General features: G+C 41.4%; 4 protein-coding genes and 2 long non-coding RNA genes across 13 annotated transcripts; 2 read left to right on the forward strand and 4 right to left on the reverse strand.

Annotated features, from left to right (window-relative positions):
* Positions 1–78: 78 nt before the first annotated feature.
* On the forward strand, positions 79–4,191 carry LOC124313491. 5 transcript variants are annotated; one of them, XR_006910709.1, is made up of 4 exons: positions 79–136; positions 206–298; positions 4,039–4,113; positions 4,180–4,191. XR_006910709.1 is itself a non-coding variant. In XM_046778449.1 (4 exons), exons 1-4 carry the CDS (start codon positions 3,589–3,591, stop codon positions 4,182–4,184), a joined length of 381 nt encoding a protein of 126 aa, XP_046634405.1. In that variant the 5' UTR covers positions 3,518–3,588; the 3' UTR covers positions 4,185–4,191. The 5 variants fall into 5 exon arrangements, 1 of the variants encoding a protein (XP_046634405.1); XR_006910710.1 differs by having other exon boundaries at positions 79–128; XM_046778449.1 differs by lacking the exons at positions 79–136; positions 206–298 and adding exons at positions 3,518–3,796; positions 3,874–3,966.
* LOC124313322 lies at positions 1,348–3,447 on the reverse strand. 2 transcript variants are annotated; one of them, XM_046778192.1, is made up of 5 exons: positions 3,301–3,447; positions 3,052–3,210; positions 2,784–2,944; positions 2,563–2,723; positions 1,348–2,503 (listed from the first exon to the last, which is right to left on the reverse strand). In XM_046778192.1, exons 2-5 carry the CDS (start codon positions 3,191–3,193, stop codon positions 2,230–2,232), a joined length of 738 nt encoding a protein of 245 aa, XP_046634148.1. In that variant the 5' UTR covers positions 3,194–3,210; positions 3,301–3,447; the 3' UTR covers positions 1,348–2,229. The 2 variants fall into 2 exon arrangements, with proteins under 2 accessions (XP_046634148.1, XP_046634149.1); XM_046778193.1 differs by having other exon boundaries at positions 3,052–3,228; positions 3,301–3,441.
* Positions 4,192–5,790: 1,599 nt separating the features above from the next.
* LOC124312988 (DNA topoisomerase 2-binding protein 1-like) lies at positions 5,791–9,543 on the reverse strand. 3 transcript variants are annotated; one of them, XM_046777623.1, is made up of 5 exons: positions 9,438–9,543; positions 7,965–8,926; positions 7,817–7,901; positions 6,359–6,920; positions 5,791–6,280 (listed from the first exon to the last, which is right to left on the reverse strand). In XM_046777623.1, exons 2-5 carry the CDS (start codon positions 8,814–8,816, stop codon positions 6,061–6,063), a joined length of 1,719 nt encoding a protein of 572 aa, XP_046633579.1. In that variant the 5' UTR covers positions 8,817–8,926; positions 9,438–9,543; the 3' UTR covers positions 5,791–6,060. The 3 variants fall into 3 exon arrangements, with proteins under 3 accessions (XP_046633579.1, XP_046633580.1, XP_046633581.1); XM_046777624.1 differs by lacking the exons at positions 5,791–6,280; positions 6,359–6,920 and adding an exon at positions 6,939–7,650 and having other exon boundaries at positions 7,731–7,901; XM_046777625.1 differs by lacking the exons at positions 5,791–6,280; positions 6,359–6,920 and adding an exon at positions 7,467–7,650 and having other exon boundaries at positions 7,820–7,901.
* A 3,647-nt stretch (positions 9,544–13,190) lies between these two features.
* LOC124313568 lies at positions 13,191–13,375 on the reverse strand. Its single transcript, XR_006910801.1, has 2 exons — positions 13,279–13,375; positions 13,191–13,220 (listed from the first exon to the last, which is right to left on the reverse strand). It is a non-coding gene; the product is annotated as an uncharacterized LOC124313568 (long non-coding RNA).
* Positions 13,376–14,491: 1,116 nt separating this feature from the next.
* Positions 14,492–15,652, forward strand: LOC124313767. The gene has a single exon (XM_046778577.1). It carries the CDS (start codon positions 14,492–14,494, stop codon positions 15,650–15,652), a length of 1,161 nt encoding a protein of 386 aa, XP_046634533.1.
* Positions 15,653–21,272: 5,620 nt separating this feature from the next.
* On the reverse strand, positions 21,273–21,732 carry LOC124313582. The gene is made up of 3 exons (XR_006910822.1): positions 21,576–21,732; positions 21,392–21,504; positions 21,273–21,323 (listed from the first exon to the last, which is right to left on the reverse strand). It is a non-coding gene; the product is annotated as an uncharacterized LOC124313582 (long non-coding RNA).
* Positions 21,733–21,820: the final 88 nt, after the last annotated feature.

Here is a 21,820-nt window from a genome sequence, read left to right on the forward strand (position 1 = left end):
CGTACATCCCTCTACCAACACAGGCTGAATAGTTCAATCCCTAAACACACTGAAATATTTAGCCACCTAGTGACAGCCCTTAGCATCCACGGACGATAGAGTCACATCAATCCTACAGCTGTACTGTAGTATGCCTGTAGTAGAAATGGAATCACAAATTTTAATATCACAGAAATCTTACTAATTTTCTTATCTTGTCTTCCAGATGCATGTTTTGTAGATGGTGAATCTCAAGTGAAACTAAGAACTTTGAGTTGTCATTACATATAATTGACTATCGTTTCCAATTTTGATAATGGTGAGATGTCGTTTTAACACAGTTAACATCACATTAAATCAAGTATTTCACTATTTTTGCCAATGTAATAATTGACCTTTCATTTTTTTTTAGTAATCCACAACAACACAGCTATGAGTTCAACACAGCATTCACTCACTCACAACACAGCATGCTGGTTCAACAATTATAGCGGGCAATCCACACGCCATGGAACAAATTGTGGAGCTAACCTGTGACGATTAACTTTTAATTCATTTTCCCGTGTAACGAAACCCACACTTTGATTTCTCTACTCCTTCTGTGAACACCACGTGTGAAGTGGTGGAACTGTAATTTAAAAATGTAAAAGCATTTACCCTTAAATAAATATTTTCATTTGAATTTACCGTAACTTCCACTTAAGTTCTTAACGAATATGCATTCAGCTTTCAGTGGTGCATGCCACACACATAATTAATGACTGAAAAGCAATAACCACATGATTTCTGTTTTCTAATTTCTACCATGCATCTCCTGCAGCTCTCCTGTCTCTATCCCGACAACCGTCACAGCCATGACACCCGGGTCAGCGTAATCGGGTTGATAAACAATTACTGATGCCATCTAATGGTGAAATGAAAAAATACTCGATAACTCGACAATTAAAACGTAACATACAACTCACGATGACACGATCTCCACTCGATCTGTCTTACCTCATGACCGTGTTCACTAACTTCACTTGTCAGTCTGTCACCAGCAGTCTCATGCGTGACATGACAGAAAAAAAAGACGTTCTGACCTTCGGGTAATCGGGACAGGGGGGGGGGGGGGGTGGAAACCCCACCAGCACGTTTAAATCTTGTCCGACCTTCTTCGGCCAAATCCATTTGCTGAACCGTAGCGGAGGCGCTAATAAGAGGCGCTTTCCTGTAAATTGAAACACCTACCGGAATTTGGACAGCAATGAAGAAATTCCAGACAACCTGGCTGTTAACGCTACTGCAAAAAAAAAAATCAATTCAACTGTACCGTAGGAGCCACCTCCTCAAATTGTGTAGTTCTTGACTCGAAAAGGCTTTTTCAAATTCCGTTTAGTTTACAAATATATTTAGTTTTACAACATCTTCAACTACTAAACACTACTGATCATCAGCATCATCATCATACTGTTCGAACTCGATCAATATTTGCCAATTGTTCATTTCAGCTTGCTTTTTCCAACATTCAATATTGCTCTTCGTTATTTGACGACACTTACGTAACGTGATCTTCTTAAGAGTGTTTTGAGCATTCATGAAGATATCAATTCCTTTCTCAGTCACATTGTGGCATTCTATAAGTTCAAAATTTTCGAGATAATGGAACTTTTGAAGTCGAGCTGCCTCTTGGAGAACGTCGTCTGTTAGCGTAAAGCAATAAACGATAGCTATGTCCAAAAGTTGAGGCGCAGACAATAGCAAGATTAAATGTTGGCGCGGAAACAGTTTCAGTTCTGAGCCATTGTAGCCAACGAACCCATGAATCCTCAGCTTTTCAAGTTTCTTCAATATTTGAGACTCAGTCTTAAATCCTTCTCCATTGAATTTTTCGTCGGAATATGTCTCTATCCCCAAGAGGTGAAAGCATTGAAGGTTCGGGCAAAGCTGTGTGATTACTGGAATATTGACATACAAGTGCGATCCGGACAGAGAAAGTGTCTTCAGTGATGAATTTCCAAATTTTTTTAAAATTGGAATCACACCACCACGAAACGTGACATTAGAATAAGTAAAATCTCCACCCAATTTCAGTTCACGGAGTTTTACAAGGGATAACAAACTTAGCATTTCACTATCGTCCAGGAATCCTTCTTCGATATCGATTTCTAACTCAATCACAAAGGGACACAGAGACAAAACCAATCCAAAAGTTTTAGGGATGTAGTCATAACTGCAAGTGAATCCCAAATGCATCAAGGAATACAAGTTCTAAATCTCCGAGGATGGATTCAAGAAATCTTCTTCGTGAATTTCCGCCAAGAAATTTCCAGTTACCATATCCCAGACTATAAGACTATGGAAAGTTTCCAAGCCCAACCGTATTCCTGTGTTGGTAATTTTAGTACCAGACGAACTCAATTTAAGAAGAGATTTATGCAGTCCCAATTCATCACCTTCCCTTCCTAGATTTCGCGCACTATTAACACACAGCATTCCTACTCCAAAATCTGTAATTTTCTTGCAGTCAATAATTTCCAGTTCTCTACAAAAGAAAACAAAATTTGTATGTAAGAAAATCTAGCATCAAACTAACTAGTTTACCTCAAATATCTGCAACAAGTTCCTATAACTTTCAAGCTCTTGTCCCCAGCTGAAGAATTCGAAATCACCAGAACTTGTAATTTTGCAAATGTAGGAATGATGGAAGTCAAGAAGATGTCATTAATATGAACTGATGACCGGAGATGTAGGTTTCTTAAGTACTGAAATCAAAAGTGTAAATTTTTGGTTCATTACAGAAATATAAAAATATGACATCTTACTACACATCTCAGTGAATTGACGAAATGAACAGAATATTCTTCCTTTGACAAAACTTCCAGATATAAGGTCCCAAGTTGTGGAGCTGCCAACAAACAAAGGAATTGTTTCAGACATCCTTTGGTTTGGAGAGTGCTGATCATTTCTTCCAAAAACTTTGAAGCTAAATCAAATTAAAAAAATTTGATAAACTTGTTTTAATAATTTTGGTAACTACTATTTAATACTCAAAAGCATATAACATGGTCAATACCATGGTTGGCAACTTACGTAATTGATCAAAATAACTTTGGTTTGTTGTATTGCTAGTTATAGCGGTGCTTGATGTCTTGTCACACATCGAAGCCATCTTATTTGTTATCAAATTGAGACATGTTTGGGACAGTGGTTTCACTCCAATCCATTGTGGCATCGTGGATGTTTCATTAACTATTCAAATATCAAGATCTTCTTAATTATCCTCAATATGTTTAAATTTGAAATCCTGTTTCAATGTAAATTTAATGTCAAAATTATTACCTTAGCTGTAAGTTGTAACTTAAAGGAGGATAAAGTAGGATAAGACCATCGACGCTGTAAAGCGGTTTTCGACGAAAATTCGTGCCGCAAAAGCAAAAGGCATGAAGCACCCACCAATCACAAGTTGCGACTTCCCGACTTGCGACTAATCGACTATTGCTCGCAATCTGTCCTCACCCTGAAAACAATCCCGCAACCTGGTGGACATCATTTTAGTCCACCTAGCGACAATTAAACCGATGAGCAATTCACTAACTGACCGTCAGGTGGCAAACGGAGGCGCCAACAATGCTTTCTTTGAATAATATTCGAATCAGCCTATCAAAAATCTCTTTTCCAACGGACTTAAAACGGATTGCCATAAGTATGTTAACTAAATGTTCTCATGCATTTACCAGTCCATTTTTCATCATTTGCCACGTAATGACGCCCATTGTTGAAGCAAGCCACTTAGCCAGGAATTCTAAGCTGTCATCAATCCTACAGCTGTACTGTAGTATGCCTGTAGTAGAAATGGAATCACAAATTTCAATATCACAGAAATCTTAAAAATTTTCTTATCTTGTCTTCCAGATGCATGTTTTGTAGATGGTGAATCTCAAGTGAAACTAAGAACTTTGAGTCGTCATTATATATTATTGACTATCGTTTCCAATTTTGATAATGGTGAGATGTCGTTTCAACACATAGACTGAATAACATTTTTCTGCATCTACAATTCATTGGTTTTGTCTTTAGGTTTTTGTTTCTGGATGATACATTTCAAGTACTCGCCTGAGCTCTCTTCCTTTCTGTGCCCCTATCTATCTATGGGTAAAATTGATACATTTGGGTATTTCTTGCTGTCACTGCAATCTTTAATTTTTTTTAAATTGACAGTTTAATAATCCTTTCAGTTTAATCTCTCAACGTTGTGCCATAGACCTTGTCCACTGGTGGAATAGGATTATGGCGAGAAATGTTGAACTTGTTCCAGTTATTTACTCATTATCTTTCTTTTTGCGGTATTCTTACAAGTTTACTGATGCATATCGCGATTCTTAATCATTAGGCACATTTGGGCGAGAATAAACGTAATTTAAATAATTTATTGTGAGGTAATATAGAAGCAATGCCTGTTTCTGAACCAATTTCTAAACAAAGTAACACCAGTTTAATGAATAAATGCTTCTAGTTGACCATAGTGAAGACCAACTGCGATAATTATGATAGAATCGTAAACAAAGAAATGCCTGATAAATTGGGAATTTGCCAACGGGTAGATTGCTTTATTTAGAATTCAAAGTGCAAAAGAAACCTGGAACTGGAAGGCAAAATGGATTTGGTTTTCACTATTATGTAAAATAATCCTTTGCCCAACTCATAATCAGACGCTGCAAAAACATAAATAAATGCTAACAAAGTCACAGCTCCTTGGGTTGCGCGTTTCCCAATACGCCGTTACGGTAAATAATCCATTACCCAAATTTCTTTCCTGGCAGTGCGATAGGGGATTATGGGATGTAAAACTCATTTCTCATGCAAATTTGACAGAAAGTAATTTGTCACCGTAAAAGAAATAAACATCACATAAATATTCAACGTAGAATTAACAACTATATAGCACAAGCCATTCTTTGAAAATGAAAAGAAAATCACAAGCTACCGTACTCCATCACTACCCCTACTAGCACACATTGTCCATAGGACGTCCATTGGATATCCGACGGTCCATTTTCCGTTTTTCCGTTTAGCGTTAGCTACGGATATCCTATGGATGGTAAATTTTGATCCAGATAACGGATGGTCATACTGGGATGTCCTATGAATGTCCATCTGGTACCAATCTCGGATGTGAAGTCAAACGTACATTCGTGATGAGAATTGGACATCGTATGGATATCAGAATAAGGATCTGAAACGAACGATTAACTTCAAATCCCAGATTGGTACCGATGGACATCCATAGGACATCCCAGTATGGACCGTGTTTTCTTGATCCAAACATTCCATCCATAGGATATCCGTAGCTGACGCTAAACAGACGGACGGTTTTCGTTCACAGGATATCCATAGAACGTCCTGTGGACATTGTGTGCTAGTAGGGAAGCTTGAATATCCCCTTTGTTTCAAATTAGCAAGAACAAGTATAGCATGGATGCATAGCACTGGCATGGCATTCAGGAGTCCCGGGTTCGATCCCCGATGAAGTTAGATTTTTAATTTTTCCCAAATTGTTAACTGATACCAAAGACGTCCGTTTTTCGGACGTCCATGGATATCCCAAGTTGGACGTCCACAGGAGAGGACATTAGTATATCCTTTAAACATCCATAGGACGTCCAACTGGGAAATCCAACTGGATCGGCTCTGACATCCATAGGATATCCTATGGATATCTCTGTGCTAGTAGGGACTCTGCAACCGAACAAAAAATACAAACGGCTCGAAAACTGTGGAAACATGCATTGGATTTGCGTCCGTTTGACGCCCAGAACCGATGACTCACCGACCACTACGTCACCAATCAAGAATGAAAGAGAAATTTCGGATTCCCTCGCGGAGGATTATTTTGAGAATCTACATAATTGTTCCCATCACTTTCTTTTCTTAAAAAAACAAACAGCATGCAATTCTCTCGACAAACATTCGTTAAAAGTCTTTTGTAACCCAATCAAAAACCGCAACCTGGTTCAATAATTCTTGCTGACGCTAAAGAACAAGTTAAGACACTATTTCGAGATAAATCAGCTATAGGAACAGATAACGACAATAGAATAACTAAATGTGGGTTGAAGGAATGGTGTCTAAAAAGGGGAGAAATTCTGGCAAAACACATTCCGCCCACTGGCACTTATTGTCTTTGGCGAGGATCAAGTCCCTGAGATAATTGGGTGGGACGCAATAGATACCTTTACTGACGTATAAACGAAGTTTAATTTTGTTAATTTCACGACTATCCAGGACACAGAGGTTGGTCTTTCCATTCTCCAAAGCCAATCTAAAACAGAGAAAATGAATCGAAGGCAATTACATATTGTTTCGTTTGTGGTTTAATAAAGTGAAATGGATATCTTACTCGGGAGCAATCACTTCTCCTCCGCCGGCTTCAATCAACTGCTGGAAGGCATCGTTCTTCTTGCGGAGGTAAAGTACGGCCTTAATGCCTTGAAAAGGGCCGGTAGAAAGGCCACGGTTTCGAATAGTGCGCCAGTAATAAGCAGCGGCGGAAATCCTGGCTTCTTCTTTGGAAATGGAATCATTGGACGTAGGATTGCCCCACTCGAATATTCGCTCATCGACAAAGTGATAAGTTTGCTCGCTCTTTGCGATCCATCCAGGATGAACAATCCATTTTCCAGCAGCGATAGATGTCATCAGCTTGTCGTTACACTCAAGTTTTGCTACTACAAGGTGAGTGCATGTTGAATCGTAATGTTTGCCATCGATGGCAATCCCGCCTAGCACTTCGATTATTTGAACACAGCTGTCCCGATCTTCTTGTGACATACCAGAGAACATGATCCGGAAAGAATGGCCACTGTACCGTGAAGCATTTGGCCTCTTCGACTCGTTTAGTCTCTGCGATGCATTTGGCCTTTGTGATATCCGGCTAACTGCATCTGGTAAACACGGTGGTGGTGCCAAACGTACAGGAACATTTTCCAACTGGCTAGCTACTGGATCGTTTGGCAAGGAAATCTCCTGAGTTGGACGAGGGAGAACTTGCTCGGCCTGCAAGGGTTTTTCTTCTTCAGCTAGACTGTTGGGAAGGCTTTGCAGTTCATGTGTTGTTTCCAGGGGACCGGAAGAGACGGGCGCAACATCTGGTAATAAAACTGTTTCATAGTTTAGGGACGGTTGATAGCAAGTTGCAGCACGCAAACGACTTCCAGCATATTCGCAGTCTAGGATCCACTGAGGCAAGACGAACAGTTGATTCCATTTTTTGGCATTCTGCATATCTTCGGAAGCGGTCAACTCGCCCTGACATACGAAATGAGTTACTTCCTGGCAGTGCTAGAGAATAACTTGACCGCCCAGAGTTGTGATGAATTCTTCCATCTCGAGTCGTCTGTCTTCTTCGATCTCCTGGCCAATAAAAATCCTCGCCTCGTGTAACGGAGGAAGATTCGGATCCGGCAAAGGCAAAGCTTCTGCATTTGTCACCTCATCTGTAACTTCCCAATTGCAGTTTAACAATTTTTCAGTTAGATTTGCAAAATAATCCTCGGCGAGGGAAACCAAAGTTTCTCTTTCACTCTTGATTGGTGACGTAGTGGTCGGTGAATCATTGGCTCTGGGCGTCAAACGGACGCGGTTATCCACTGCATGTTTCCACAGTTTTCGAGTATTTGGTGATGGATCCGGCTAAAAAGAATTGGAATTTAGAAATTAAGAAATACAAAGAAGAAATCAATTGTTAATATTTTACAGTAGGGCGACATTACATTTAATAATCGTCCGTATGGAGTCTCGGGTGTGGGCATATTACTAAGAGCTGGCCGAGGTGTGGGGGATATACCGAAAGATTTTGTACCATGAGAAGTCTGCAGTAAAAAGCCCTCTGAAGCCGAGTCAGTCAGGACAGGGAGTATCACAGGAATCGTTGGTTGCCCCATCTAGATAAAGAAAAATTATGAAGTTAAGCTGAATGATTAAGCACAAATTTAAGCACAAAATACTTGAACAGGCGTGGGGGCATCAAAAGTAATTGATGAAAATGAAGTAGGAGCTGAGAGTGTTTCAGCAGGATCACCAGGTGGTCGAAAGATCCCGAAATCTGTTTCCTTCAGTCGAGTACTAGAAGTGGCGGATGCAATAATCCATTCAGCGTTAACGACAGGGACTCCCCACTTGACGGCTTTTTCATATTTCCTTCCTTCAGCTTTGGGGCATACAAGATGTGTGGAAGGGTAAACGTCTTTAGCTTCGACCATTTTGCGAGAGAAGAACTGTTGTTGTTTGCCTCCAAGATGATCGACCAAGTACTGAAGGAAATCTCTCAGTCGACCTTGAATCCCACTGAACGACACCACACATCCTGCAAATATTTGACAGTTCTGGAATTTGATTGGTTGATGATAGATTTCAATTTCCACTAGACAATCCTCATCGATGCAGTCCTCGATCCAAAATGTGTTGATCACAACAGCTTGCCCAATTGGATCGTCTGGGAGCAATTCGGCATGGACGACGGGTGTAGTAACCTTGTATTTGGCGCCGTTTGACACCACGCGACCTCCGTTACTTTCAATGAGATATGTCGTCAAAGAGATCAAATCCGCATCCATGGAACCAACGAGTTGAAAAGTGAGATCGGAAAATAGGGCATCGACAGGACGAAATTTCAACAATACTGACACATCTTCTTCCATTTCTGTTTCGTCAGCTGTAGTCAAGTTCTCAAAGATCGTTTGCAGATCCTTTTCTTCAGAACAATTGTTGTTTTCTTCAGTTGTGACATTTTTGGCGGTGCTCTGCTTACTGAGAGTCCGTACGTACTGCACGTCGTCTTGGGAATCCCCCGTTGCCATCGATACAAGCTCAGGCGTAGGCTCCTTAGAGAAGCTGCTTAAAGTGAAGAGGTTCTTGTAAATAGGATGTAGATACTTGGCTTCGGGAACTGGTGCTTTTCAGGACTCGCCTGTAAAGAAACAAGATAAAATAAAATAAATCAAAATTTTAAAACACTGGACAATCTTGCTGCAAGATTGCTTTGACAAGAATGGGATTGCAATTGTATATGGAATCGAGAAGACACAGTGGACCAACAACTGTGCACTCGTAACTTTGGAGAAATTCAATTAACAGACTGCTGAATTCAGACAAGATAAATACATGTTCTTTGATGGGTTTCAACTCCAAACATTCATTTTCTGGAATCCACACAACATTTAAGCCACGGTCCTTGCAACACTTGTAAGCAAGAGTCAAGTTCTTATTACATGTAGCTTCGTTTGAATGGACAGGAATAACGCAAAAGATTGTTTTACAAAGCTGGCTATTTAAAACTTCCATTTTCAAAACACATCAGCAGTTAGATCTTACAAGAGCTCTGGAAACTAACAACAAAAATCTATAAGTTTGTGTTGGCAGAATAACAAAGCTAACAAGATTAATTCCCATTTACTTAAATACCAGAATAAAAATTGTACCTGTCGCTTTAAGATGACAAAATATTAGGAAGGCTGTCGTCACTCAATCGCCCTGACATGCACGTGTCAACTGATTTTAGACAGCAGGGCAGCCGAATTATTACGACTCGTTGCTATAGCCACCAACCACCATTTGCCAATTTTCTTAATTCAAAGAAATGCATTTATAAAAAAAATTAAAATTTATTTAAATATCGTTATTTTGGTCTCTGGTTCGGCTACCACATGGCTACTGCTACAAAACTAAATTAATTTTCACACAATCCAATTGGTTTCTTTATTAAAAAGCAAGCACGATTCCATCTTTCATTGGAAAACACGATTAGCAAAATTTAAACAAAAACTTTAAGCCATGAATATAAATGAACGGAAGAAAATCGGAATTCGACGAAAAAAATAACAAATTAAGTTTAACAGGTTAATTTTTCGTTGAGCATGTGCAATACATAGGAATGTACTCAATGTAGGTATCTTAAAGCCAACAAAAAAGAATAAACTAACCATTAAACGATGAGAAATTTATTGAACATAAGTCATAACCAGTTAACCGCCAGCAATTATCATATTTTAGTGCAAAAGCAACACGATGCGACTGCGTGTTGTTTTTGTTTGTTAGTTCTCACGATAAACATTCACGCCACCTATTGGATATATTTATACATTCAGTGACAGCGGGATTGCATTGCAAATGGAAGCAAATCACAAAAGCAGACAAAAAACCAAATAAAATCAAAACATCCAACACACTCCAGGAAAACACCGGCATAAAAAACTCCCTGCAACAGCTCAATCAATCAAAGAATAGTTGAAAGGAAAATACAGACCGCGGCTCTCGTGAAAGTAAATAGGTAAACAATGCAGACGAAAACTATCAATCAAATGGCTTGATACGCAATTGTTGATTACAATACGATAAACGATTCTTGGAAGATACAAACGATTCATTTTTACCTTGAGTGACCATGCAGTCCATCAAAAATGAGATTCCCTCTCTCCTTAAGTCAATATTTAGAAGGTCAGGTATGAGTTTCCGTTTCCGGGTTGAAAAAAAAAAGAAATGAATCATGCGAATATTTCCGATATTCGATTTACAGGAGTGCCCAGCATATTCCGGACATTACGACATCTGTATAACAGATAGAAAGTGCCGCTATTTAGGATTTCTGACACAGTATCGGATATAGTGTTGCCCAATAACTAAATTTACATTCACCTTTTTAGAAAAGTCAGCAGAGTGACGTTGCCGGGCGTGATACTGGCTGTTTTGTGCGTGATGGTGTAATTTCGTTTCTATACAGCAAAAAAAAGGGAAAATCTAATTTTTCTTGTTGACTGGCTGCACTAACACCAGCATTTATCATTTCCTGAACGGAAACGATCAACATTTTTCAAATCTGATAAAAGAAATTTACAAAACAAAAAAATTAAATTACGAACGTAATAAAAAACTGGTTATTCTAATCAATTATTCCCGCAAAAAATAGATGCGCTTCGTTGAACCGAGAGCACATTTTTCTTCATTCTCAGATAGTTGTTGTTGGTGTTTTTGTTTCATCTTCGTGGAGGTATTCTCTGCTAATTATTGTCTCCGGAAGAACATTATCCCGTCGAATTTTGACTTTGCCACGAGGAAAAAGCTGAAGGTCATACGAAAACGTTATTTAGCCAAAGAAAAGTTCCGGGAGTCTAACCTTTTTTTTAATCATCAGTTTTACAGTGAAGCTACTGTTATTTTCACGTGAAAATCGGCGCTGGGCGAATCACGATTATTTTTTTGGAAACGAGATCTTTTCGTGCTGTTTTTATTTTATACCGTCGTGATGATGTAGCACCGCGGGGTTCTTCTTCTTTCTTTTTTTAATCCGCCCGTGCTCATTTGCACACACCGCCCACTCGGAGACAACGCCGGAAGCCAATTTTCAGGTTTCCTTATATATTCGCACAAAAACTCTCATCAGCAGTTCAATTCGTTGGCAGCTTTTTCCACACACACGCTTCGATGGTCGTCACGAAAAAACAAAACTGATGATGACATCCAATCCACTCAAATACGGTCGAAGAAACAAAGAGCATCGAGTATCTTATCAACGTTGCCAGCAGCCAAAAAAATATCTATTACAATTCGAATGCAAATTGCAAACAGATATCTCAGATCAACATGTGCATGATTCAAACAATTCAATATTTATTTCGACACTTGATTACAAGAAGGAATATCTGGTTATGACATACGTATTACGTATAGGAGAGTGACGATCATATTTGAATCTCGAGCCTGTTATTGGTCAAGTTAATTTAAATGAGATTTTTTCGAAAAATATAGCATGGCGAGTACCAATACATTATTTAGGTTGGACTTGTGTGTGTGTGTTGGAGATGGGAATTCTCACGACTGTGAAGCCAGCACGAAACGAGTATTTATATACGCTTTACACGTTTCGTTTTGATTGTGCACTTTTTTTTCTTCTTTCGTTGCAGATCAATTGTTCCTTGAAATCACGCCGGATGCGCCCCGCGAATCCGGTTCTTTATCAGTGCTGCCAATCTCTGAATAAAGTATTTGTCTTGAGGCAACTGATGTTCCGTCGCTGCTGTTGCTGTTGTTGCCAAGCGTCTCTGCTGGCCCGACGACGACCCGCATCACCAACGCCTTCACATTCTTCATAATGATGGACTCTGCTGTACTGTTGTCAGCGGGAGCCGTGACAGGTCATCCGATGTAGCGTGGATGGCGCAGCTCGGTCGCTGATAAAACTACATTGTTGTTGTAAGCATCCTCATCCATCTGCTGCTGTCTCGTGCTGTTCCGCGCTTGAGACGCCACGGTCACTACCAACACGGCCACGATGCAAACCACTAACTATGTGTATAACAAGAATCAATCAAATAACTGCGTAATAGTTATGTTAGTAATAATGAGCACTTACCACACTGAAAACGGCGACCAGGTATTTGGGTTTTCGATTTGTCGTCGTTGTCGTCGTCAATTCTGTAGCTGTTGGCTTCACTGGTTTCCCGCTCACGATCGTCATGGTCTTGATGTCGGATGTGGAATGATTGGTAGGAAACATCGACTGCCGGCTTCTATAGGCGAGAGACTTGCGTTCGTATCTTTATACGACAAAACAAAGGTGCAATGAGTCAGCCAAAATAGGAAACAACAACAACAACACAGCGAAAGGGTCCACAGTTCACGTCGTGGGGGGGAAGTTAGTTCCCCACTGAAAAATTTTTAAGCTCCGGCACGACACTTCCGGGCACACTGAGTCACCAGCACGCGAGAGATATTTCTATGTGAATCAACCCGCGACCGAATAACACGCGATGTGCACGGCAAACCAAACCGAAAAAATCAAATCCTTCACCCATTTTCGGGAGTAGACATATGATTGTCTTATAAATGATTAAATGAGATGATGAAAGGATGTGAATCATTGGTTTGAATAGCTTTTTAAACAGAAAAACGATTCGCCAAGTCGTTTCTGCAAGTCCCCTCCGTTCATCAATTCTAATACGAGGTGTATCGATTTGGGTTTACAGATGCTGCCTTTAATCTAATTGTTCATGCAGAGCTTTCATTACTATTACAATTAACCATGATGAGATACCTTAACAATGCCAGGATGTTCCAGCGTACAGAGCAATTCCGATTCATTCTTCAGTTGTTGTATAGCCTCGTTGCGTTTCAACTCGTTAAATCCATTTGGTTGACGTCGTACGCTTTTGATGGCATATTTTTTGTTTGTCTTTTTATGAACAGACAACCATACCTCCCCAAATGATCTGCAGAAAATAAACAGCATAAAACAAAAGAATATTTATGCATTAAACAAATAATTACCCTTTTCCAAGATTCTCAACAATGACAAATTTCTTGTTGATGTCGGTAGGAAAGCCAGGATTCCTGTGCTGTGTGTCCAAGTAGGTAAAGACTTTGCCTGATGTTATTTTTTGTTTTTGAGTTATAAGCGCTTTTTCTGTTCCATGCGAGGTTCCATGGTAAAAATTAAAATTTCAATGGGATTTTCTATAGTAAAAAAATTAAAAAATATCACGTGCGATTACCAGGGTGTATTTTAATGTTGGGATTTGGGAACTCTAGAAAAATGACTGGTCGTCGCGGACGGGGATGGAGATTATTGCGAAGGGATGATGAAAACCAATTGAACGAAGACGATAAAAACCGTATCCGAAGGCGCCTACAAGAGGAAGAAGAACAGAGACGTCTCCGAAGACGCCAAGAAGAAGAAGACGAGCAGAGCCGCCTCCGAAGACGACTAGAAGAAGAAGAACATAGGCGCCGCCGAAGAGAAGAAGAAGAAGAGAACGAACCAGGGTGCCCGCTCTTCTGGAAATCAGGGAAATCATTGAAAAATCATGGAATTCAAAAGTAGTCAGGGAATCATTGAAAATTCAGGGATTTTTCTAAAATTAGGCGAAAATCATGGAATTTTTACGTGACCAGAAAAGTGAATTGTTTTAAGAAATAGATTTTTTATCCACCGCTAGGGTAGTTGCTGTTTAGTTGTAATTACTCCTGACAGGCCAAGCCAAAGATTTTTTTATCCACCGCTAGGTTAGTTGCTGTTTAGCTTTAATTACTCCTGGCAGTCCATACCAGAGACGATAAGACTTCACTAGAACTTTTGAATTCTCTCAAGTGCTTTCCTAGTTTGTTTGTTCTTTTCAATCCCAAGAGTGATGTAAGTAAACCATTTATTGAAGATAACGGTCGCGACCACGGTAGAAGCTAGACGTGCCTTATTCTCTCTCCGAAGTTTTCTTTGTGCTATCTCCAACAGTCCGGCGCGAAATTTCATCTCCGCTCTTCTATTATTTCAAAAGCTAAGTCCATCGTAACCCTTTCCCCCCAGCTCACTCCCCCAGAAATGAATCAAGTTTTCTCTTTCGGGTCCAGCCCACCAAACAAAAGACCTTTTGTAAAGTCAACACCTGATTTCCCAGTTCTAGGTTCCCGCTCTCCTCCTCCCAGTACTCCGCCTATCCCCCCAGTCATTATTTCGATCTCTGGTAACTCCCCCAATTTTAAAAATATGAAAACCGCGGAACGTGATGCTTTCCATCTCGCCCTCAAATCCCTCGTTGGTGAGGTAGCCCATTCCAACGTTATGTATGGTGGCGACCTTTGCGTCTTCCCAAACTCAATGGATCAACAAAAAATCCTCCTTTCCACCTCCCAGCTAGCAGACAGAAACTTTACTTGCTCCCTCCCTTCGTCTTCCTCCTCCATGAGCAAGGGAGTCATTTTTGATGTCCCAGTTGATGACAAGGAAGAAGACATTCTCGCAGCGCTCTCCAACCAAAACGTCATCGCAGTTAAAAGGCTACCCATGAAAGGCCACCCTGAAATACACTCCAAAACCGTTCTCCTCTCTTTCTCGTCCACCCTCCCAGATAAAGTCAACATGGCCGCACTCATGTACAAGGTCCACTTGTCCATCCCGAACCCATTTCGTTGCAAAAAATGTTGGCGTCTCGGCCACACCTCCTCAAAATGCAGCTCTAATCTTACTAAATGCAAAAAATGTGGGTCCCTTCACGCACCAGATTTTCTCTGCGTCACCAAATGCGTCAATTGCAGTAGTCCTTCCCATGAGTCCGACAGTGAAAACTGTCCCGAATTCCTCGAGCTCAAAGCCATCCTAAAATTCGCCGCATTAAACGGGATCTCTGTTCAGGAAGCGCGTTCTAAACATAAGAGCTTATACAGCCAAACCATCCTCAGAGCTAAACGTAGCTCGCCTCACTCGGACCCAAGCAACTCGAATCCCACCATCCCTGATCTTTTGAGCTCCCAAATATCCTCTCTTCAAGACGAAATCAAACAAGTGAGAGAGATCACTCTCCCCGGCCTAAATGCATCCATTGCCGCCTTAACTAAAGACCTCGATAACACCAAAAAGAAAGTAGCTAATTTTGACCAGCGCTTTGACAATTTCGCCCAAAAACAAGACTCTCGATTCGACTCTATCGAATCATTATTGAAACAACTCACCGCTGCCATCTCTCCACTGACTTCTTGCCAGTCCCCTTCCGTCATTACGGGCAAAGACGTTAACCTCAACCCTGCTCTCCCCACCTCCTCTTTTAACCATAGCCCAATTGAGCCTATGACCAATCCCCCCCTAAGCAGTGTCAATGAATACTTTTCAGAAAACCACCTCGCTTTCTCCAATAACTTGTCTAATGATTAAGAACCTTTCTTGCCTCCAATGGAACGCCCGTGGTTTAACCAAATCCAAGCTCGAGGAGTTCCGTATCCTCCTTAATCAATTTAATCCCGACCTCGTTTTTTTGAGTGAAACTCACTGGTCCCACCATTTTTGCGTTAAATTTAAAAATTATCATACCCTTAAGAAGGATCGCCATATGCGACGAGGAGGTGGCGTAGCCCTCCTTATAAAGAAATCTCTACAATATTCAGTTGCCAACCCCCCGATTCAAAGCTCCCTTGAAATCATCAGCGCGAGCATTTTCACTCAATCAGGAGAAATCGAATGTTTTTCAGTTTATTGTCCCAAAGGTAACTGCTCCCAAGAAGAAATTAACCTTCTCATTTCAAGACCAAACCACTTTATCCTGGCCGGCGACCTTAACGCCCACCATCAACTTTGGGAATCCTACCCCACTGTCAACACAGCTGGTCACTCAATCAGTAAAGCCATCATCGATCACCCCAACGCTTCCCTCATTACCCCCCTCGACTTAGGCACCCGAATCGACCCTAGCTCTGGTAAACCCTCCACTATCGACCTCTTCATCACGTCATCTCAATTCGTCTTGAATTCTAACATCAGCCTTGGCCCCTTCTGCGGGAGCGATCATCTACCGATCTTTACTACACTGAACGCGGACCCCATCCGCCTATCCTCCAAACCCCCATCATGGATTTTCTTAAAAGATAAATGGCCCAAGTGGAACGCCGATCTCGAGAACTGTCTTACTTCATCCTCCTTTCACGTTCTATCTGACCCCAAACAAATGTACGACTCTTTCAAAAACTCCATTCTATCAGCCAGCCACTTGAATTTCTCTATGACAAAATCCTCTCCAGAGTCTCTTAGGGAACCCCGTCGCCCATGGTGGTCAAACGAATGTCAAGCCGCCGTTGCATCAGCTAAAAGAGCCGAAAAGGCCTGGCGTAAATCCCCACTCTCATCCGAGAAGAGATTAGCTTGGAAGAAAGCTGAAGCAATCAAGAAACGACTTATAATCTCAGCCAAAAAAGCAGCCTGGTCAACCTTCATCAACAACCTCAACCCCCAATCCAACAACAACCATGTATGGCCCTTTATGAGAGCCATGAGTGGCCAAGGAAATAACTGTATACCCATAGCTCCTGTAATTAAGAAACCAAACGGCGTCTCTCTTACTTCTCCACTAGATATTGCAGAATCCTTCCTCGATTTTTTCAGCAACCCTCCTGACTCCCTATCCGACCACTCAGTCGATGAAGCCACCCTCTCTCCTATCATCAATTCTCGTATAGCTGATAACTCTCCTAATCAACTTAATCTTCTCTTCACACCCCATGAATTAGAATCCGCTCTAGTTAAAATCAAAAGTAGATCCACCGGCCCAGACAACATACATAATGAAATGCTAGCCAACTTATCAAACAACAATAAACGCAGCTTACTCCTCTTGTTCAACTCCCTTTATCAGCTCTCTTTCGTCCCAGAAGACTGGAAGAAGGCAATTGTAATTCCCCTCCCCAAACCAAACAAACCATCAGATGTAGTCAGCTCCTATCGCCCAATTAGCCTCACCTCCTGCTTATGCAAACTTTTCGAACGTATTATCACAAACCGCATCTCCTGGTATGTTGAAAGCAAAAATTTGATCTGTCCAAACCAGGCCGGCTTTAGAAAACGGCGTTGTACTACTGACCACCTTGTCCAGCTAGACCTCGACATTAAAAGGAGCTTCAAAGAAAAACAGTCTACGGTGGCTGTTTTTCTCGACATTGAAAAAGCATACGATTCGGTATGGATTACCGGCCTCCTCTATAAACTGTCGAAAATCGGCATTCACGGCTCTTGTCTCGCTTGGCTATCCAATTTTCTCCAAAATCGCTCCATTTGTATCCGCCTTGGTAGTCACTCTTCAGCATTCAAACTCTTAAAAAATGGCGTTCCCCAAGGCGCCGTTATCAGTCCTCTACTGTTCAATATCATGCTTTTTGATTTCCCTCTCCCCTCTATTAACTCCAAGCTCCTACTCTTCGCCGACGACGTCACCATCTACTCAAAAGTTAAACGCCCCATTGATGCCGAAGTTACTCTCCAACCCTACTTAGACAAAATCGCAAAATGGGGGAAAAAATGGAAACTTAAATTCTCAGCAGCCAAATCGTCCGCCGTATCCTTCACCCGTTCATATAAACCCGGGGACGACCCGCTTTTATTCATCAACGGCCGCCGCATCCCAAATGTATCAAAAGTGAAATTCCTTGGCCTTACTCTCGACTCAAAGCTCCTATGGAAAGACCACATAGCCCAAGTAGTAAACAAATGCATTAAAATTAAAAACGCCTTCTCGATCATCTGTAAAGCCTCCTATGCCCCCTCTCTCCGTTCCTTGTCATCGTTATTCAAAAGCCTAGTGCGTAGCCGCATTGACTACGGCTTAATTGTATACGGCTCAGCCAGCAAGTCCCATCTCAACAAAATCGACGTCGCCGCTAGATCTATTCTCCGCATCATCCTCGGTTCAAAACCCTCTTCTCCTACGGAAGTCATTTACGCCGAATCAAATACTGAGCCCGTCGCCTACAGAAGAGAATGGCTCGCCTCCAAATATGTGATTAACCTCAGCTCAAACCCCAGAAATTTAACGTTCAACTCAATAAAAGCTTTGTTCTCATCCTCCGACCAATGGCCAACGAGATGCTCCCCATGTCTGCTCTCAATCTGCTCCAATCTTAAATTAAAGAATCACAACCTGTTTAGCCTCCCCTCTGACATCACCTACCCGTCTTCCATTCCCCCTCCCCCATGGTCTCCCCCTCTCTTTGAATCTAAATGGTTCCCTCTCAAAAAATCAGCCGCCTCAATTAATCCACAGCTCACCTCTACCATCTTCAACTCCCTCGTGGAAAACATACCCCCGCCCGACATCATCATCTTCACCGACGGCTCTGTCAAATCAAGCCCTCCTCGCTCTACATGCGCCATCTTCATTCCCGCTCTTAACTGCTCTAAATCTTGGCTCCTCTCCCAAGGTTCCGGTATATTCACCGCCGAACTCTACGGAATTCTAAAAGCACTCGAATCAATTTACGCTCTAGACCAACTCCCCCCTTGCATCCACATTTTCTCAGATTCCAGCTCCGCCATCAAGGCCCTCTCGTCCCCCATATCCCCAATTCATAGTTGCATCTCGGAGATCAAAAATCTCCTCAATTGTCTCCTCTCTAGTGGCACCAAAACAATTATTTACTGGATTCCCAGTCACTCCGGTATTACCGGTAACGAAATAGCGGATAACCTTGCCTCCGACGACAGCGACCCCTCCTCCAGAAGCCTAATCGAAAATTCCCTATCATCAGGGGAACTCATCTCGTCATTGAAACATTCTTGGGAACAATCGCTTCTAGCTCACCTTCACAAATGCAAAAAGCCCTGCGTTCAAATGAGAACCAAGCCTGGCTTCATCCCATGGCACCACTCCAAAGACAGAGCAACATCAACTTGCCTTCACCGCTTGAGAAACGACCACAACCATCTAAACGCTTTCGCTCACCGCATCGACCAAGATTCTGACCCGAGCTGCCGATTTGGTTGCCCAGCCATCGAATCTACAAAACATGTCTTAATTGATTGTCCTACCCATCACGCTCATCGCCTTAATCTCATCCGTTTCCTCAACTCAAATCGTCTCCCCTTGAACCCTCAAACGCTCCTGGGCCTCGACCCCTCAATCAGCCCAAAAACTCAATTTAAACTCAACAATCTCCTGTCATCATACCTAAGCAAAACGGGCCTCCGACTTATCGCATAATTCTCAAACCTACCTCATCTCCTCCCCCCCCCCTCTTCATCTCCATCTAAAATCAAATCCAAAAGCTCCGAAACACAGTATTCATCCTCGCCGGTGCATGAGGGTCCTCCAATAATTTATTCGGAAGACCAGATGTCAGCCTTAAATCTGGCTCCCCTGGATCCCAGATGCCAAGGCAGACGCACCTAAATTCTCACCAACCAACCAACCAACCATTTATTGAAAACATGTTTATTTAGTAGTCTAACGTTTTATTCTTTAATTATTCTATATCGCCAAGTAATGGAATGGCACCTAAGAAAGATACTTTTTTTAACGACGATTGGCTAAAAGTTGAGAAGTATCGAAAATGGCTAGCAAAGGGCCAAACAATGTGGAGTTCAGTTGTATTTTGTGCAAAAACGTCAAAACCAAATCAAGTTGGCAGTTGAGCAACATGGGTGTTGGGGCTCTTGACAGTCACATGAAAAGTAATGGGCACCAAAACGAACAGAGGCGCCTCAGAATACCAATCCCAATCCCCAACCAAAGCCAGCAAGAAGAAGAAGCCAGAAAGAGGCGCCTTCAAAGACGCCAAGAAGAAGAAGAGCTTTTACGTCTCCAAAGAGAACTTAGAAGCCGCGTAAGATATTTAATGTGCACCCTTTTTAGGACTTTTCTTGATTGCTTTATACTCCTGCAGATGGCCATCTCGGACCCACTGAGACGTCCATGCCCACGTCATTATTTGAATAAAGGATCAGGTATGTTTTCGTTTGCATGTTCTTTCTGTGAAAATTTTTTCGTACTTTTGTACATTTTTATTATAATTTACTAATATTATTTGCGTATTTCCCCAGAATCGCCCAGGAACGGTCCCAACGGACAACGTGATTGATGTAGCGAGCGTCCGCCAAGCTACGGGTTTCAGCCTCCAACCGAACTTCATTCATCTTCAAATTCATTGTCTGCTTATTGGCTGTAGTCGTCTAGTCGATACTAAAGCAATCAAGAAAAGTCCTAAAAAGGGGGCACATTAAATATCTTACGCGGCTTCTAAGTTCTCTTTGGAAACGTAAAAGCTCTTCTTCTTCTTGGCGTCTTTGAAGGCGCCTCTTTCTGGCTTCTTCTTCTTGCTGGCTTTGGTTGGGGATTGGGATTGGTATTCTGAGGCGCCTCTGTTCGTTTTGGTGCCCATTACTTTTCATGTGACTGTCAAGAGCCCCAACACCCATGTTGCTCAACTGCCAACTTGATTTGGTTTTGACGTTTTTGCACAAAATACAACTGAACCCACATTGTTTGGCCCCTTTGCTAGCCATTTTCGATACTTCTCAACTTTTAGCCAATCGTCGTTAAGTCGATACTCGGAAGTTTTCAATGAATAGTTTGCTTGTGAACAAACGTGTTTATTGTTTATTACTAGGGGAGAGTGGGGCTATAAGGTCTGAGGGCAGGTAGCTCATATTTAAATAATTAAACCCGTAGGGGAGACTGATTTGGAGTTCCAGAAAAACCCCCTTCATATGTCCGGCATTTCAGAATCCATTCACTGGTACCACTGAAAAGTTTCTGATCTACAATGCCTGTTAACTTTGCTACAACAACTGCACAGTATGTTCCTCTGACGTCCACTTCACCCCCAACATGCAAGCATTTCTGCAGTTCATTAAAAAATTATATAAATTTGTCCTGTAAGTGGAATAATATAAAATTGAATATCATAAATTGTGTTAGGCATTCCAAGAGTTATGCAACCTGTTGATTATTTTGAATGCTTCTTCGGACTGAAGGAAAACGAGGGCATTAACTGCTGCATATGTAGGTGCTTCATGTGAATATTGAAAAGGTCTGCCACCAAATCCCCCTGTAGGGTTCTGACATCTGCCAGTGCAAAGATTAATTATGATAAACTATGATCTTATTTAAATATGAAAAAAAAATAACATTACAAATTTAAAAATGAGATCACAGCATTTTTTGTTTCATCTGGTAATGGAACTTCTAGAAGTTCTAATGAATGAAGGTTCCAGTAGCAGACCCATGTTCTGCTTGCATCTAAACACTGTTTAAAAGAAATTCAACATGTATATGTATATTTAACAAAACACAAACATATGAGCTCTATAGGCCTACCTCATAAGATGCTGAAAGTTTGCTGAGGCCATGTCTGACAAAATCAACAATCTGAAGTGGGTTTAGCCTGGGTAAAGTGGTATCTATCTCATGATTTTCTAAAAAGGTTTCCAATATATGTTCGATAGTGGATTCAACTTTCCCCTGAAAATACAGCACATTAAAAAAAATACCGTTTTTCAAATACCACACAATTGTTAAGGAGAAACAAAACAAAAGCATTCTAATTTTCACATGTTAGTAAG

This window comes from Daphnia pulicaria, chromosome 9 (assembly GCF_021234035.1).
Source record: "Daphnia pulicaria isolate SC F1-1A chromosome 9, SC_F0-13Bv2, whole genome shotgun sequence".
NCBI lineage: Eukaryota > Metazoa > Arthropoda > Branchiopoda > Diplostraca > Daphniidae > Daphnia > Daphnia pulicaria.